Source organism: Notolepis coatsorum (genome assembly GCF_963971535.1).
Source record: "Notolepis coatsorum genome assembly, chromosome: 13".
NCBI classification, from domain to species: domain Eukaryota; kingdom Metazoa; phylum Chordata; class Actinopteri; order Aulopiformes; family Paralepididae; genus Notolepis; species Notolepis coatsorum.
Window position 1 is genome coordinate 123226349 of NC_140177.1, and position 19503 is coordinate 123245851.

At 42.2% G+C, this 19503-nt stretch overlaps 1 protein-coding gene across 1 annotated transcript in view; it reads left to right on the top strand.

Annotated features, from left to right (window-relative positions):
- The window catches only part of copa (COPI coat complex subunit alpha), a 151578-nt gene that overhangs the window by 33297 nt on the left and 98778 nt on the right, over nucleotides 1-19503 (top strand). Inside the window, exons 9-11 of the mRNA XM_084327315.1 lie at nucleotides 10771-10989; nucleotides 11946-12096; nucleotides 13865-13931. Coding sequence (XP_084183441.1) covers nucleotides 10771-10989; nucleotides 11946-12096; nucleotides 13865-13931 — 437 coding nt within the window. The remainder of the gene's footprint in view (nucleotides 1-10770; nucleotides 10990-11945; nucleotides 12097-13864; nucleotides 13932-19503) is intronic.

Consider the following 19503-nt stretch of genomic DNA (forward strand, 5'->3'; position numbering starts at 1 on the left):
TTCCCTGCCACTGGTTATATCCATCAATATAGCCAGTCTGCCACCACTCTAAGCCTATGGAGATGTTCACCTTCTTTGCAGGGCTATAACCTTTTAAATTGTATTGCTAAATTGACATTACTATGGCCCATTCAACATCGATTATCTATCGTTCAGGATGTAGGAACGTTATACTTTTTCATTCATACAAAAATACCTTCTAGAATATAAGTGTTTTTATCGTTTTCTGCAGTAATTCATAGAACGTGAGTTATAGGCATAAACGCATATATAGATGATCAATTGCCGTTTATTCCCGATACACGCTATATATATAATTTTTTTTATTATCTTTTTTCCCCCTCCTTTTTTTCCGATTTTTCTCCCATCCCACTGTTAGTCGTTATGCCAATTCCCAACCCCCTTCCTGGTTGTTGCGCACTCCCCCCTACTGTTGGTCCGGGAGGCCGGAGACTGTTGCATGCTTTCCTCCGACGCATGTGCAACCAGCCGGCAGCCAGCCGGCAGCCAGCCTGGCAGCGCAGATTCTCACCAGGAGAGTGTAACGTGTGGAAGGTCACACTACCTCCCTCCAGATCCTACCCTCGCTGTGCAGGCGCCCCGACCGAACTGTAGGGGTCGCTGTCCACAACGCCCAGGACCCACCCATCAGCTTTTCCACCCCTAACACTGCCAATTGTGTTAGTATGAACGACCAGCCAAGCTGATGGCAACGCCGAGAGCTGGATTCGAACCCAGCGTCTCCAGCGTTGATGGCGAGCGCCTTGCCCACTACACCACCTAGCCGCCCTGATACACGCTATATTAAAAAAATTCAACTGTATGATCCTATACATTATGCGTCATCATGCGCGGATGAAAGGGGGGGGGGGGGGGGGGGTCGTTTATAATTCCGTGATCGTCAGTAAATGCTTTATGTAGGATGGGTGATATATTGATCAGATCGATTTGCAGTGAAATGAATAAACAATTCGGCTGAAAATAGCGTCAGCGTCCTCTTACCGTGCGTCAATGAGACTGGCGGTGAAAGATCCCAGGTATAGTACGTCGATCGCCTAGGTCCATTTCCGGTATGTCGCAATAAACGCCGAAATCATATAGATTATTACGTTTATAAAGCGAATTTAATCGACGCACAGCAGCCATATCCTGTTTACCAGTGTAACTCGCCCGACCATCCACCAGGCGGCGATATTGAGCCGTCGTTGTATTGAGCCGTAGGGTCCAGCTGCAGCGCCGGAGGTGTATATATGAATTATGAATGCCATGGCGAAAAAATTAAATATTGATCTCAATATCGCTGTACAGCGTGGTCTGGCGGTCAAAGCATGGCGGGCAATAACGTTTTAAACCGTTTCCGGCGGTGGATGTGTTAACAGGTTGAGTGCCAGCCTCTGTGTCCTATTTACCCTGTTGAGTGCCACCACCCACTTCAATGATAGCGCTCTCATATTTGCGAACGCATAAATTTCGCTATGTGTCTAATCGCCGTCGCTTATCAATGACTTGTTTGCAGTCAACATTGTCGAAACAGATTGTTTTTTAATCTGTTCATTTCCGTTTTATACCATTTTGAAAAACGCTCGTTTCTTGAAACTTTCAGAAGATTCTGTGATAAACGCCCTTTACTGGAATACACAAAACAAGTTGTAATTTTGCGGCCTATTTATGAATCATTTTCAAATAAATGCTAGATTATCGATAGTATATGTGTACTTATGCACGCTATAGAAGCGGGCTGAAAAATCGATTCTCTTATTTCCTGATCGCACACACACACACATACACACATAGGGCCCACGTTGATATCTCTGTGAAAAAGGCTCTGATTATCCTAAGACTGGTAAAATAGATTCCTTACCTCAGATCAGATGTTCTCCAAAAAGATTATTCCAATTCCTGATCGCCATTCCAAATATCGATCGCGTTTATATTGATCCAACGCTGGGTGGTTGAAACACCGATTCCACGCTGTTCTGATGGTCCAGAATGAATCCGATCGTCTCGGGTGACTTGCCTGAGAAGTAAAATGTGGAAGCAGGATTCCCCCCCCCCCCCATGCTTTTCATTCAGTCTAATCCAATGGGGTGCAGTACCACAGGGAGAGACGATAGGGAGCGGTATTTTCCCAATGGAGCTCAGAGAGAGTTCCAGTGGTAACGGGAGGCTAGATTGATGAAATATGAATGGAAATTGCTAATAAAAAAAAAAACGATTAAAAACGAGATCTCTCTCGTCTCTCTGGCACTCAACGGTTGGCATGAACTAACGAGATATCTCGTCGTTGGCACTGAAAGTGTTAAGTGACTTTGAGCAAGAAGCTGAACCCCTACCTGCTCCCAACGGTACGACAGATGGCTATCCCTGCACTCTGATTCTGAATCACATGGTGTACATAAGATAAGGTGTTCCTTTATTGATCCCCTTGGGGAAATTCAGGCATCATAGCAGGAGGGGGAGAGGAGGTACAGGTAGTAGGAGACATGGTACAGGTCATAGACTTATAGTACAGTGGAGAAGTAAAAAAATAAAATTGAATAAAAAAAATTAAAAGGCAGTGTAAACAATATAATTAACTCTGGACATGCGCATATGGGCAACAAGGTGCACGATGAGGGTATGTATGCCCTATGTTATATTTGCCCTACAATAAATATAGTTACAATATATACAGTATAATAGAGCAGCTGGGTGGCGCAGCGGACATTGCGCTCGTCACAAACGCAAGAGACACCGGGTTCGACTCCGGCTGTCTGCGTTGCCTCCGGCTTGGGCCGGCCGTCATACTAACTCATTGGCAGAGTTAGCGGGTGGAAGTCGATGGGTGGTAATCTGGACATTGTGGACAGCGACTCCTACAGGTCGGTTGGGGGACGCCTGCACAGCAGGAAATGGTGGGGGTAGTGTGAGCCTCCCACACGTTACACCTCGCCAATGAGAGTCCGCGCTGGCAGTTGAAAAGATGTGACAGGCTGCCTCCTCGTGTAATGGAGGAGACACGTGATGCAAGGCTTCTATCCTCCCTACAACCGACCAGTGGGGGGCATATGCGAGCAACGTTTAAGACGGGGGAGGGGAGAATTGGAAACACGAAATTGGGAATAAAGAGAAAAAGTGGATAAAAAAAAATATATATATATACAGTATAATCTAAAAATCAAATTTATAGTGCTGTCAATTGATTAAAATATTTAACTCTATTAATCGCATGATTGTCCATAGTTAACTCGTGATTAATCACTTTTTTTTTCTTTTTTTTTCTACCTTAAAGGGGAACTATTTTACTATTTCTTTCACTATTTGGGCACTTTTACACAATTCCTGTGAGTATGGAACACCTGTTTGTTTTTTTTTTTTTTTTTTCTCCCATTGTTTTGTATTTCTAATCAAGTCCTCAAAAACAGCATTTTTCTACCTCAAGATCTTAAGCCTTTTTTTGAGCCTGGGCTCCAACCACTGTGTGCAGCTCATCATGAGCCTGATGCCACACAGCCACATTATCATGCAGCTGAGTCTCTCTGACATCACAAATCAGCACATTTTCAGATGACTCAGTTCAGTGAGGGTGAATATTGTGAGAGGAGAATTGGAAGAATGCGCCAATATGAGAATTAGAGACATAGATCATATTAATATAAGTTCACATAGCTAGGAAACAATGCTAAACACTCAAAAAGGCCATTTATAAGATAGTTCCCCTTTAAACGGATCTTTTTCAAGTTCCAAGTTTTAATACTCTTATCAACATGCGAGTCAACAAATGCTTGCTTTATGCAGCCATTTAACACAAAAGGATGACCCTCATGCATTGCAAATTTGCATCAAATTCAAAACAGTGATGCACAAAATAACTTAAAAGAAAATAATAATTTAAAACAATGAATAAAGTGTGCATGATATAATCGGGGAAAGAAAACGTTAGGAACTTGTTACATTCACCCACACAAGGGCTGACTAATCACACACCCCCCCTCTCTCACACACACACTCCCAGCTCTCCTTCTCTCTTGCCCCTTCCTCATCTCTCTCACCCCCCTCTCTCTCTATATCACACACACACACACACACACACACACACACACACTTCAGAAACAAACATAGTATCAATGAGAGCATCAATAATACACCTGAGTGAAGTCTAGTAAAAAAAAGAAAAAACGTATTTTCTTAAAAGTTAATTGAGTTAAAAAAAATAGTGGCGTTAATAGAATCGGGCGTTAACTTTGACAGCCTTACTAATTTATAATCTAAAAATGCTAAATAAATGCTCTGATGAAGTGTACAGTATAAACATAAGGTGCAGTATGAATAAGGTACCGGTATGTCACGTTATATATTGTCCTTTTGGGTGGGAGTCGAGGCACACCAACAAACTGAACAGAGGGCCTCTGTCTTGTCCGACCAGTCCAGTTTATTGTTCAGGTGTACCCCAAGGAATATGTATGTGTTTCTCACAGGAACACCACAGGAGACTAACCCTGCACTCTGGTGAAATGTGTACATATGTATGTGTTTCTCAGAGAGATGTGTGACGAAATAATGACTTCATTACACTGTGTGTACGGTGATGGGAGTGGTCAAAATCTGAGTTCTGAGTTCAACATATGCAAAGAAATATTCAATATATATTAATGCAATACTCGGAATACAACTTTTCTTATCCTTCATTTCCATATCTCTCTGTTTACATTTACATTTAGTCATTTAATAATAATAACTTTATTTGTACAGAGGTTGCAGTTCAAAGTGCTTCACAACAGTAAAAAATAGGCATAAGCGGGCATAAAAAGATAGACGGGTAGCAAGGTATGGCAAATCACAGTGTTTCACATTAGGATCTAGCATCCCAATAGGCTCTCCGCTTACAGTTTTCAGTAACACAAATAATAAAAATAGTTTAAAATGATTCAGTTTAAAAATAGTCTAAAAATTATAAAATAGAACAGACATAAAAAATACAGGCATGAGCGAGCATAGCAAGGTATGGTAAATCAGTGTTTCACATTAGGATCTAGCATCCTAATAGGCTCTCTATTCAGTAATACAAATAATCAGTGTTTCAGTAAGAAGTAAAAAGTGCAATAACCGACCCATGAATTTGATAGGCAGGGTATGGTAAATCAGTGTTTCACATTAGGATCTAGCATCCTAATAGGCTCTCTATTCAGTAATACAAATAATAAAGTAGTTTAAAATGATTAAGTTTAAAAATAGTCTAAAAATTATAAAATAGAACGGACATACAACAACAGTAAAAAATGTAAATAGCAAGGTTACAGTAAAAAGTGTGAAAAATAGTTTAAAATGATTCAGAAATAGTCATCAGTAAGAAGTAAAAAGTGTGATAACCGACACATGAATTTGATAGGCAGTGTAAAATAAGATAAAATTAGCATAGTAAAGTAGGCAGGGTAAGAATAGTGCAGGTAAGTCATTGAAATGCCTGAGCAAAGAGATAGGTTTTAAGCTGTCTTTTGAAGATGTCTAGCGAGTTGGCTTCCCTGATGTTTTGGGGTAGTTTGTTCCACAGTTTTGGGGCATAGTTGATAAAGGCTGCATTACCGATCCTCATTTGACTGTTTCTGGGAGCCTCTAGTAGTCCAGCAGCTGATGATCGCAGTGTTCTTGCTGGCGTGTAATTTATTAGAGTGTTGGTGATGTAGCTAGGTCCCTGTCCATTTAGAGCTTTGTATGTAAGGAGAAGGACCTTAAAGTCAATTCTAAATGTTACAGGAAGCCAGTGTAAAACAGCTAAGACTGGACTAATGTGCTCTCTCCTTTTGGTTCTAGTTAGCAGTCGGGCTGCGGAGTTTTGGATTAGCTGAAGCCTCTCTGTGGTTTTCTTAGGGAAACCTGTGAAAAGTGCATTACAGTAGTCTAACCGGCTAGATATGAATGCATGAATTAGCTTCTCAGCATCGTTCTGATTAATAAATGGTTGTACTTTTGCTATATTTCTGAGATGGAAGAACGATGTTTTCGTTACTTTGCTAATATGAGAATTGAAGTTCAGTTCTGAATCTATGATAACCCCGAGACTAGTGACCTCAGATTTGATCCAAGGGGTTAGTCCTCCTAGGTTCTTTATTAACGTTTCTTTTTTAGTTTTGGGGCCGATAATTAGAATTTCAGTTTTGTTCTCATTTAGTTTCAGGAAGTTCTTACTCATCCATTTATTTATTGCCAGTAAGCAGTCTGTAATGGAGCTGATTGCTGTATCATTTGGTTCAGCAGATATGTACAGTTGTGTATCATCCGCATAGCTATGGAAATCTACATTATGTTCTCTGATGATATCACCCAGCGGTAACATGTAAAGGGAGAAGAGTAAAGGACCTAAGCAACTCCCTTGTGCAACTCCATAGTTGTTGTCGTATATATCAGACATGTGCTCTCCTAGTCTAACATAGAATTTCCTCCCTCTGATGTATGTTTTGAACCAGCTTAGTACATGTTCTGAGAAACCGACAAGGTTTTCAAGACGATCGATTAGAATATCGTGATCGATTGTATCAAATGCTGCACTGAGATCTAGCAGGACAAGGATGGAGATCTTATTCTCGTCAAGAGTTTAGCCTGAGGTCACTGATTATTTTGGTGAGGGCAGTTTCAGTGCTATGATATTTTCTGAATCCCGACTGAAATTCTTCTAAGATGTTGTTTTCTTCAAGAAAGGAATTTATTTGAACTGAAACTATCTTTTCAAGTACTTTGCTAATGAATGGTAGGTTGGATATTGGACGATAATTTGCCATTTCATTACTATCCAAGTTAGGTTTTTTAGTAATGGCTTTACAACTGCTGTTTTAAAGGCATCTGGGAAAATACCAGTTCTAAGGGAAGTGTTTATGATATCTAGCACAGGGCTTGAAACACTATTAAACACCCGTTTGAAGAAAGCTGTAGGCATAGGGTCAATGTCTGAGGTGGAGGAGTTACATTCTGAGAGAGTTTTGCAGAGTACATCTAATGTGATGCATGTGAAACTTCTCATGGTTACATTGCACGATTTGCTGCAATCAGCTTTATTTCCATCATGAGTAATGCTGGCCCTGATCAAGGTTATTTTGTTGTTAAAGAATAGTGCAAGTTCTTCACACTTAACCGTTGATGACTGAGGAGGTGTTGGGGCAGTGTTGAGTAGTAGGTTAATAGTGGAAAAAAGGATTCTGGAGTTTCCAGCATTTTCTGTAATGATTTTAGAGAAGTAGTCTTTCCTTGCTAAGCGGATGGTTTTATTATAAGCAGTTAAAGCATCTTTGTATATATCACAGCATGTGGTGGTTTTTGTTTTTCTCCATTTTCGCTCTGCTGCACGACATTTCCTTTTTTCTTTGTTGACAGCATTATAGTTCAGCCAGGGCGAGGCTCTGTTTTTTTTCTTTTTCATTTTTAGTGGGGCGACAGAATCTAATACAGATGACAGTGCATCATTGAGATTTTCTACAATTTCATTTAGAGAGCTGTCATGATTGTATGGTTCATGTAATCTGATAAGATTAATGAACTTTGATTCAGCCTTGTCGTTTAGGAGCCTCTTTTTAACTATGATTTCTTTTTTTGTTTTAGTAAGGGTTATTTGAGTATCAAAAAAATATACAGTGATGGTCGGAGACAGGTAATTCAGTTATTGAGACATTTGTTATGCTTAGCCCAGTTGTTGTTATAACTAAGTCTAATGTATTTCCAAGCTTGTGAGTTGCATTTGTTATATGTTGTGTTAGGTCAAAGCTATCCAGTAGATTTTCTAGCTCTATAGTTTTGGAGTCTGTTTTCTTATTAAAATGGATGTTCAAGTCTCCATTTAGGATCACCTTATCATATCCGGTAACACATAATGAGATCAGTTCAGAGAGCTCCTGTATAAATATTGGTGAGTGTCTGGGCGGTCGGTAAATCGTGACAATAATGATTGATTCTGTTTTCAGCTCAATGGCAAGATATTCCATCGACATGAACTCGCCTAGTTCCGTGATTCTAAACAAGAGTTTTGAGTAGAAAATTGCTGCAACTCCGCCACCCCTTCTATTTTTTCTGGGTATTTGATAAAAATTATAGTCTGGTGGAGAAGCCTCAATCATTATTGATGTAGCTGTGTCATTATTTAGCCATGTCTCTACTAGGCAAATGCAATCTAAGTTATTTTCTTTAATCAGATCATTTACTAAAAATGTTTAGTAAAGGAGGGCTAATTTTATTAGCTGGACTTCTTTAGATGAGGTCTGCTTTGGCTTGACCTTGATGGCTTTGAGGTTAATAGCAGGTGAACGCATTGATGGTGTATATCTGTTATAGCTTTTACCATGCCATTGGCTGGTTAAGATTACCGGTATGTTTTGAAAGATGGCATGGTGTTTGTACTATTCATTTAATACACTTTTTGGTGCTAGCAGATTGTCCATCTCCTCTAGTGCATGATGAGCTGGTTTGATTAGCGCTCTCGGGGACATTTGATCAAGCGGGTTGCTGGTGGCCATGATGGCCTTGTCTGGGGACAGGACGCCTTGTGCTCGTGCTTGTATCATGAGTTTGATGCCCTTGGAAGTCACTAAGGCATGACGTAGGTTTGCTGCTAGAAGCTTCGAACCAAGGCGGTTTGGGAAGAATCCATTCCTCTGAAAGCGTTCAGGATTATTCCAGAACACATTAAAATTGTCAATGAAATTCAGTCCGTGTGTAAGACAGGCAGATTCTAACCATGAATTAAAATTTAGGAGTCTACTAAAGGCTTCTTGTCCTCTGCGATAGCATGCAATTGGTCCACTGATGGATACATCCTGATATTTGTCTAGTGTGTTCATTAAGCAAGTGAAATCCTCTTTCAATGTCTCTGTGCCCGTTTTCCTTCGCAGGATGTCAAACGATCCAGAGTGAATGACAATTTTTGTTATGTCTGGCCCGATGAGTGTTGGAAGTATTTTGGTCAGCTCCTTCACAGATGTGTTTTCTAGACATCGATTTTCTGTGTTTGCCATTTCCACGTACCTTGTTGTGGAATCTCCAATCAATATGCAGTCTGTTTTCTGTGTGAAGTTAGTATTTTTCTTTCCAACAGTTCTGGGGCTGTTTGTTTTTGGATTAGGCCGAGTCTGCCGGTTCTCACCACAGTCTTGTGGCCTTGGTGAAATAGCCTCGCTAGCTGTACCACTAGCCTTCTCAGTAGCCGTCATGTTAATGTTAGTCTCGTACCTTCGGCGTCGGCTACTGCGACGCTCTCGTGGCTCTGTTTTCCTCGTTGTCTCATCGTTAGCGTGTGCTCTGATGTGCCGGCTGTTAGCTTCGCCAGCATTAGCGTGAGCTCCGGCATGCCAGCTGTTTGCTTCGCTAGTGTTAGCGTGAGCTCCGGTATTCTTGCTATTAGCGTCGTTAGCGTGAGCTCCGTTACGCTCGCTGTTTGCTTCGTTAGCGTTGTTAGCCACGCTTCTATGTCTCTTTGCTTTGGGTGTTGATATGCGTGTTTCCGAGAGTAGGTTGAAACTATTTCCTGGCGGTACCGGGGGTGAGGTCCTGGTTCGTTTATTTCTCCTTTTATCCTTGACGGTGGTCCACTGCTTTGGTTTAGCTCCTTGGTTGTGCCAAGGACCGTCTTTTGGGTGGTGCTGTTCTGTAGCTACTAGCATAGGCCAGGTCTCAATCATGGTATTGTTGGCTATATTTGTAGTAGCTTCAAAAATAGAGTCAAGGAGTTGCTCATCCTGCTGTATTTGGTACAGGGTAGAAACCCGAGCCTCCAGCTCTACAATCCTCATACTCATCTTCAAGCAGTTAGTACATTTTGTGGGAGAGCCGAGTCCCGGCATCTTCCCTTATTTCCTGTCTTTTCAGGTTAGGCTAAGCTGAAGCTAAGCTAGGTACTTAGCTGGTGGTGGTGGTGGTGATGATGATGGTGGTGGTGGTGGTGATGGTGGTGGTGGTGATGGTGGGTCACTCACTTCACAACCGGGGTCTTTATGAAATATCATACAAGAGAGCTGTCCGTCGCTCTCTCCTAAACGGGGCAGCTTCCGTCGCCCCGGAGATGTCCGTTTCTCTCCCCTACACGGGGCAGTTCCGTTGCCCTGGAGCTGTGCTATTACTCACACGACCAAACCACTGTCGTCTTCCGTCTCGTTAAAACTCAAAATAACAAGGAAAACCTTCCTCGTCTTTCATAAATATCCTTGCCTTCCAACATAGTCCTTTGTGTGTAGCTGATAAGATGGCTCGCTATTCCTCCCACGGAGAATCTTGCTACTCGTCCTTTCGACTGTGGTAAAAAATCTGAATAGATAAGAAAATTCACAGTTCTGGAGAAGTACCATAGGAACTGGGAGTTAACGTACAGAGTAATTAAAGTTGAAAGGGCTGTAATAAATCATTATAATAGCGATAGGCAAAAGCAGCGGAGCGGAGCGACAGTAAAAGCAGCTTGCTTTGCTGAAGCAGGAAGTAGATTTAGCTGACGCTTTTATCCAAAGCGACTTACAAGTTTTGTAAGACAAGTCATCAGGAAGGGCACAAATCTATCAGCTGAGTAACAATGTTCATCAAGTGTTGAGTGCTACAGTGTAGGTTAGTATATTAGGAGAAGTGCATGACAATAAGGTTAGTTAGGGTTAGATCATTTTTGTAATTAAATCTTTATTTTGAATTTTTTTTATAGATAATGGTTGAAGAAGTGCGTCTTTAGTCGACAGCGAAAGATTGGACTGGTTTCGGCTGTTTGTGAGTTGTGAGATATTTTAATATATAAATCCTCATTCCATCCCCTGTCCTCCGGCTCGTCCTCAGAGTCCAAGGCGTGGGAGCTGGACACCTGCCGGGGACACTACAACAACGTGTCCTGTGCAGTCTTCCACCCGCGCCAGGAGCTCATCCTGTCCAACTCTGAGGACAAGAGCATCCGTGTGTGGGACATGTCCAAGAGGACGGGCGTACAGACCTTCCGCAGGGACCACGACCGCTTCTGGGTGCTGGGGGCGCACCCCAACCTCAACCTGTTTGCGGCCGGTGAGTGGGCGACCGGGGGATCGAACGCGTGGATCCTTTTTCAGAATCTAATTTTCTGTCTCTCGCACGGTGGTGGGCGACAGACCTTTGAATAGGAAGACTATTTATAGACTGAAGGTATTTCTAATACTGAAAATCTGTTGGAATTACTGCTTATAAATAATTTCTTTCTTGTGAAATGATTTGCCTATTCTATTCAAAAGGAAGATATTGATTAAAAAAACGTTGTTATCTTATCTCCTGTGCTGGCACAAGCACTACCATAACGTGGAGTGGAGAGATAACACATAATGCATAATAACACATGGAGATATAATAAAAAGCTATTTAATTTGGCAGGTAAGAAAACAGGTAAATAAATCTGACTTATTTCTCAGAGCGGCAGGATTTATAGACTGAAGGTATTTCTAATACAGATAAATGTGTTGGAATTACTGCATATAAATATATATATTTTTTTGTGAAATTAATTATTTGCACCCTCCTAAGTGACTCGGCCTGTAAAAATGAAATGAATATATAATCCAGTCGGCATCCCTGTCAAAACAATCTATTAAAAATAATAATAATAATACTAATAATAATAATAATATTTGTCTTTTGAAAATTCCATTCCTCTCTATATTCCTGAAAGTCGATAGAATTGTATCACTGACCCATCCTGCGCTAGTATGATACCAATAGCAAACATATACAGTTTTACTGCATTGATGGAGCATCGCGTGGCGCCTTCTGGAGGCACATTAACCCTTTCACTGCCACACTACAGAAGGTTAACCCGTCGGTAGTCTGATAGTAAAGGGTTACCTTGTGGCGGTGAAAGGGTTAACCTGCTGCTGTGTGGCAGTGAAAGGGTTATTAACCTTCTGTGTATCGTCGCAGTGAAAGGGTTAACCGTTTTGGTGGTCGTGCGGCAGTGACGGGGTTAACGGGCGGTGTGTCTGTGTGTGGTCCAGGTCACGACAGCGGCATGCTGGTGTTTAAGCTGGAGAGGGAGCGTCCGGCCTACGCCGTGTACGGCAACATGCTCTACTACGTCAAGGACCGCTTCCTGCGCCAGCTGGACTTCAACAGCAGCAAGGACACCGCCGTCATGCAGCTACGCAGGTGTGTGTTGTGTGTCATGCAGGTGTGTTGTGTGTCATGCAGGTGTGTGTGTCATGCAGGTGTGTTGTGTGTCATGCAGGTGTGTGTGTCATGCAGGTGTGTGTGTCATGCAGGTGTGTTGTGTGTCATGCAGGTGTGTTGTGTGTCATGCAGGTGTGTGTTGTGTGTCATGCAGGTGTGTGTTGTGTGTCATGCAGGTGTGTGTTGTGTCATGCAGGTGTGTGTTGTGTCATGCAGGTGTGTGTTGTGTCACGCAGGTGTGTGTTGTGTCATGCAGGTGTGTGTTGTGTCACGCAGGTGTGTGTTGTGTCATGCAGGTGTGTGTTGTGTCACGCAGGTGTGTGTTGTGTCATGCAGGTGTGTTGTGTGTCATGCAGGTGTGTGTTGTGTGTCATGCAGGTGTGTGTTGTGTGTCATGCAGGTGTGTTGTGTGTCATGCAGGTGTGTGGTGTGTCATGCAGGTGTGTGGTGTGTCATGCAGGTGTGTGGTGTGTCATGCAGGTGTGTGGTGTGTCACGCAGGTGTGTGTTGTGTGTCATGCAGGTGTGTGTTGTGTGTCATGCAGGTGTGTGTTGTGTGTCATGCAGGTGTGTGTTGTGTCATGCAGGTGTGTGTTGTGTCATGCAGGTGTGTGTTGTGTCACGCAGGTGTGTGTTGTGTCATGCAGGTGTGTTGTGTGTCATGCAGGTGTGTGTTGTGTGTCATGCAGGTGTGTGATGCAGGTGTGTGGTGTGTCACGCAGGTGTGTGTTGTGTGTCACGCAGGTGTGTGTTGTGTGTCATGCAGGTGTGTGTTGTGTGTCATGCAGGTGTGTGTTGTGTGTCATGCAGGTGTGTGTTGTGTCATGCAGGTGTGTGTTGTGTCATGCAGGTATGTTGTTGTGTCATACAGGTATGTGTTGTTGTGTCATACAGGTGTGTGTTGTGTCATACAGCTGTGTGTTGTGTCACGCAGGTGTGTGTTGTGTCACGCTGCTGTGTGTTATGCAGGTGTGTGTTGTGTCATGCAGGTGTGTGTTGTGTCTACACACCTTGGCTTGCTTGTCTCTTTAAAGACACCGTGGCATGTTGAGTGTTACGTCTGTTCTCTTCCTTCACCGGGGTCTTGTTACAATATGGAGGGGAAAGTATTGGTACTTTGGTCGACTGAAAAAAGGCAGGTTAGTCTTTCTAACTGAGTGGAACCACTAGCTGTAAACTATGGAGCCAGCTTGCTGCTAGCATCGCACATTGGTTTCGGTGAGGAATGCTAACGGATACCCGGTGAATAAAAACGACTAAATTCGAAATATCCCGGTATTTGTATTTATTGGTTTAAAATACAGAGACGGTGCATATTAAGGAATATTTTACTGTAAATATGCCAGTCGAACCAGGTTGGCAAATTTTCCACTGTAGTTTCTGGGGCAGGCGACATGAGCACTACAATATACATTTTTCATTACAGTTCAGCTCCGTAACTGTATTCTGATTGGCAACATAAAGTGTGTGTGTGTGTGTGTGTGTGTGTGTGTGTGTGTGTGTGTGTGTGTGTGTGTGTGTGTGTGTGTGTGTGTGTGTGTGTGTGTGTGTGTGTGTGTGTGTGTGTGTGTGTGTGTGTGTGTGTGTGTGTGTGTGTGTGTGTGTGTGTGTGTGTGTGTGTGTGTGTGTGTGTGTGTGTGTGTGTGTGTGTGTGTGTGTGTGTGTGTGTGTGTGTGTGTGTGTGTGTGTGTGTGTGTGTGATACTAGCAGTAGCTTACTGTTGCATCTTTCCAATATTCTTTTTCCAGTGGGTCCAAGTTCCCAGTGTTCAGCATGTCATACAACCCTGCTGAGAACGCCGTCCTGCTCTGCACTGTAAGTATCTGTCTGGCAGTGGGAACACCGGCTCGGTTCACAATAGATTTTCTTTCAACTTTAAATATTGAATATTTTTCAGCTATGATGAGTCGATGACGTCGACCATCGCCATTTTCTCGATTTGCATATTCATGACCGACGCATCGTATCGGGTACTTATGTGCCGTCTTTGCCGTGGAAATGGAAGACGTTCAAAGTCATAACATGCGCAACATGTCATCTAACTAGTGTGCAATGAATCAATGAATCACGTTCGAATATAAATACCATTTATCTTTAACTAAAACTAGCACTCGACGGCTCACTCGCATTTTATACGTTTAGTTTTTGATCCACTGCAGCCTACTACTTTACTATAGGCTACTCTTTTTAACATGGATTAGGCTAATTAGCTTTAACAATCCTGATTCCTGAGCCTATTTTATTCAAAGGGGAGATATTGATTTACATAATATACATTTTTTTTGGTTATCTTATTAGTCTAGATGGAAATAGGGGTCCACGCGCACCCCCCGGAACTTTTTATGCCACCTGATTTTTCTTAATCCTTAAAGTGTCTACTTTCAGAATCTGCCAGGTGCCAAGCTGAAATAATGTCCGAAAGGCTCCATTTTTAACCCTTTATTGCACCTAACCCAAAACCGAAACATTAAAATGTGATGTAGCAAGAGGCATAACCTTTGAAGTAAACAACATACAGAGACAAATGAATACATTTTTCCATACAATTCTGACCCTAGGAATTCAATGGAATGGTTATTTTTGACATTTGACAACATTTTGACTGTATTTCTGGACAAAAACAGCAAAAAGATGCAAAAGATGTGTGTCTGACCAACTACTTTTTTATTTTTCAACCGCATAGAGTGAATATTTGTTGACAATCAGTTTTTTTTTCAACCCTCCAAGTGTTTATTTTAAGATTATATTGGGTACCAAGCTGAAATAATGTCCCAAAGGCTAGTTTTAACCCTTTATAGCCAGTGGTGCAGTGCCAAATTGACAGTAGGTCAAACGCTCCGCGCGCATGCACAGTTTTTTTGGCACAGATTTTTTTTTATTTTTTTTTTCTTGAAATAGAGAAGCTGAAAAAGGTAGCAGCGTATTTGCAAATCTGGTATATGTCATAAATGTATAGATGTAGCAGTACTGTCTATCTGTATGTCGTGTATGTCATATATGTTATGATGAATTGAAAATGGGGGACCCTGATGTAAACAAGACGAAAGTCTTTCTCTGGTCTGCATCCCCTTAACAATTGTATGTATTTAGCTGTACTGTACCCATTCTGCAATCTGTTAATAAAGTTTTCAATCAATCAATCAATCAATCAATCAATCAATCAATCAATCAATCCCGCAGTGCAATACTCCAATTCAGCCATTGGGTGGGACGGTCATGTGACCCAAATCAGCCAATGGAAGCGAGGGTCCTTAAAGTGTGGGTCCTTAAAGTGTTGCGGTCCTGTGACAAAATGGCATCCAATGTAATAAAAAAAGTCAACCAACGAACTCGATTCTTGTACCGGATCTCCTCTCTGGTAAACAAGAATACACTGAAGACTCTGGCAGGAGCACTCATTCAGGGGTACTACGACTATGCTTGCACCTCATGGTACCAAAGCACCTCAAAGGCGCTAAAAACAAAATTACAAACATCTCAAAACAAACTGGTCAGACTACTGCTTGACCTTACTCCTAGAACCCACCTCACCCCTGCCCACTTTGACAACCTAGGATGGCTTAGAGTAGACGACAGAGTACAGCAACTTGCAATGGGCCTGGTCTACAAGATACACTACACGACCAAGGTATCCATGTACATGTCAAAATACTTCCCAAAGGTCAGTGAATACCACGATCACAACACCAGAGGGAGCTCCACAAATCATGTTAAACCCAGATTCGGCTCAAATAAGGGACTAAACACGTTTCGCAATTATGCCACATCAATGTGGAACGCCCTACCCAAAGCTGTAAAGGAATGTGGATCACTACCCACTTTCAAAACCTCTCTCAAGGGACACCTACGGGAGACTGCAATTCAACACTGGCCCCTGTAAATATCCTAACCCAACCCCCTCCAATGTACAGTCATTTACCTAGTATGGTTTTGTCAATAGTCCAATGTACAATTTTGTTTGTTTGTACAGTGTCTCCCCCCCCCCCCCCCCCCCCTCAATGTACAGTTTTGCTTGTTTATACAGTGTGCCCCCCCAACCACCTCCAATGTAGATTACCCAGTATGGTTGTCAATATCCCAGTGTACAGTTTCTATGTCAAATGTATATACTCTCTTTTCCTGACTCCTTCTGTATCACAAACAGTACTGTATTTGCAAATCTGGTATGTCATAAATCTATAGATGTAGCAGTACTGACTATCTGTATGTCATGTATGTCATATATGTCCTGATGAATTGAAAATGGGGGACCCTGATGTAAACAAGACGAAAGTCTTTCTCTGGTCTGCATCCCCTTAACAATTGTGTGTATTGAGCTGTACTGTATTGTACCCATTCTGCAATCTGTTAATAAAGTTTTCAATCAATCAATCAATCAATGATGCTCTCGTCCTGCAGCTGGATACTATTGCCTCACAGCGCGGCCCAGAGAGCGCCGCTGGCTCTGCGGCTCTGCAGCTGCATGCTTCTCCGGGAGTCCGGTTGGATAATGCCATGTAAAAAGTCGCATGCCTGACATATCGGCATGTAACTCGAGAACCGAGGCACGGATTTTGGCGATCCAGATGGCATTCGAACGGCAACGAATAGCGCTTTATTCGGTCATTTATATGTTCGGCGAAAAATGCAGCCCCGAGCCTTCAGATGCTCGCAAAGTGCCGTGAAACTGAAACTGAAACTGAAAAACAGTGAAACCCCGGACATTTCGATGAATTAATAAACCCCCCCCGGACGCCCCGGACAGGGCGTGAAAAGAGGACATGTCCGGGCAAAAGAGGACGTTTGGTCAGCCTACTCTACCTGTGCTTTTGTTATGTAAAAACGGTGGCCGCGCCGAGCCGGTACTTAGTTACAACGAATGGGAACAGCGGATTTTTGTGTGCGTACACGCGGGAACATTTCCGTGCGCGATTGCGCGTACTTCAGCCTCAGTGAGCGAGGTATAACGCCGTTATACCGAGTTATACCAGCACTGCAACACTGTTTATAGCACCTAACCCAAAAATCGAAAAATGTAAATAGAATGTAGAAGAGGCATACCTTTTGAAGTAGACAACTTACAGAGCGAAATTTATACATTTTCCGACACAATTTTGATCCTAGCAATTCAATGGGATGGTTATTGTTGACATTTGACATTTGACAGTTTGACTGTATTTCTGGACAAAAACAGCAAGAAATTGCCAAAAATATGTGTATGACCAACTACCTTTTACATTTTTAAAGCGCATAGTGAATATTCGTTCACAATCAGTTTTTTCTAATACTTTAGAAGTGTTTATTTTTGGATAATATTGGGTACCAAGCTGATGATGTTGGTGACCGAGGCTCTGCAATTGGTTGGACAGTTGGTTGCTGTTGGTTACCTGGTACCTGGCTACCTGCAGATGGCAGTCTCCCACTGCTTTCTTTGGGAACAATCTCAAGGATTTTCTAAAGTATTATTAATTATTATTATTAAGATATACCTAATAGTCATATACAAGTAATTCTTCAACAAAAGGTCTACAGAAATCACATCTGTAATCTTGACTAAGTAGTGTTGGTAGCTAGCTAAATTGGTAGCTAGCTAAGTTGGTAGCTAGCTGAGTTGATAGCTAGCTAATGTTTTTCAGCATTTTCAGGCTGATTACTCACTACTAACAATAGGGAAAAGGAAAAAACATTGTATTCTTGACTATAGTGTTGGTAGCTAGCTAAGTTGGTAGCTAGCTGAGTTGATAGCTAGCTAATGTTTTTCAGCATTTTCAGGCTGATTACTCACTACTAACAATAGGGAACAGGAAAAAACATTGTATTCTTGACTATAGTGTTGGTAGCTAGCTAAGTTAGTAGCTAGATAATGTTTGTCTTTATTTTCAGTTTGATTACTCATAGGAAAACGGAAACATTGTATACTTCATCATTTGGTCCTCCTCAGAGTGTTGGTAGCTATCTAATGTTTCTAATTTCTTTATTCAGGCTGATTACTTCATAAACTGCTGACAATGGGGAAAAAGGAAACATTGTAACACAGCTGAAGTGCCTCCAAAGAGGATTAGATCGATAACATGTATTTTACATGTCTCAACTTCTGAGTATGGTAATTTTATCACGCTCAGCAAATGCAAGGGGGGGCAAGCGAGAAGCTATCGTATCTACACAGTGTTCGTGATATGAGACTCTGCGAAACAGCCACCTCACCATACTGCATGAAGGATATTTGTGTCCAAATACCATTGACATTAGAAGGCTTGCCTTTGGATAAAACTGGCTATCATCAAAACTGCTACAAAACCTTCACAGGGAAATTGGATCGTTTACAAGTGTCAAAGGCTTCTACATCTGGTGAATCATCGTCATCGATAAAGGACTCCCTACGCCATCTCAAATGTCTCAAGTCAAACTGAAGGGGCTCTGTGTTCCTTCTTGTTCCCAGATCAGTGTATCTTCTGTGACAAAACAACAACCAAGTTCAAGGGGAAGACTGAAGAGCTAAAAAAGTTTCAAAGTTGGAAACACAAAGAACCAGCCTAGGGCACAGGAATTGAAAAAAGAGGATCTTTATCGCAAGGTGCAGGGCAAGGACCTCTTTGCTATGGAAGCTCAGTATCATCCAATATGCAGAAATAACTTCAAAAATGAGTACCAAAACCATGAGCGTGGAAGGAAGAGAGGGAAAAAGGCAGCAGACAACATTGACAGCCCGCAGGCCCGGAAAATGGCAGCACATGACAAGTCGTATTGTGTAGTAAAGGATTACATTCTTAGGAATGTGGTTGAACACAAAGAAGTTGTCCAGCTAAGATCCATGCGCAACTTGTACAGGAAGGTGAAGGTTTTCCTAATCCTGAATACCGCAGTGAGAAATTGGCAAGACGTTTACAAGGAGACAAAGACATATCTCGTGAACTCACATTCTCAAAGGTACCACACCATGGTTGTCTTGAGTTGAACCTTATATACAGCTCAAGCATTACTGTAGATGAAGCAGTTAAATGTGCGTACAAACTTGGAACATCTGATCAGCTACAAGAAGCAGCACTCACCCTCAATTCTCACATTAAAAAGGCATTCAAAGAGTCAAAGGAGCTACCATGGCCCCCAACTGCACAGGAGCTGGATGCTGTGAAAATGGATGAACTGCTCCCAGAGCATCTTGTGCAATTTCTGAGCTCAGTGGTGACTGGGACACTTGATGAAGAAAAGTGTGAGAAGACGCAGAGGCTGGTCTATTCGATTACACAAGATGTGTGTCGAGCAGCAACTAACAGCAAGTGGAAACTCCCAAAGCACATCCTCCTGTGTGCCACACTTCGGCACCTCTATCGAAGCAAACAGGTGAGTGATCAGCTAACGTATTGCTTATGAGGTCCTATATTGTCATTGCTCAACTATGCTTCATACA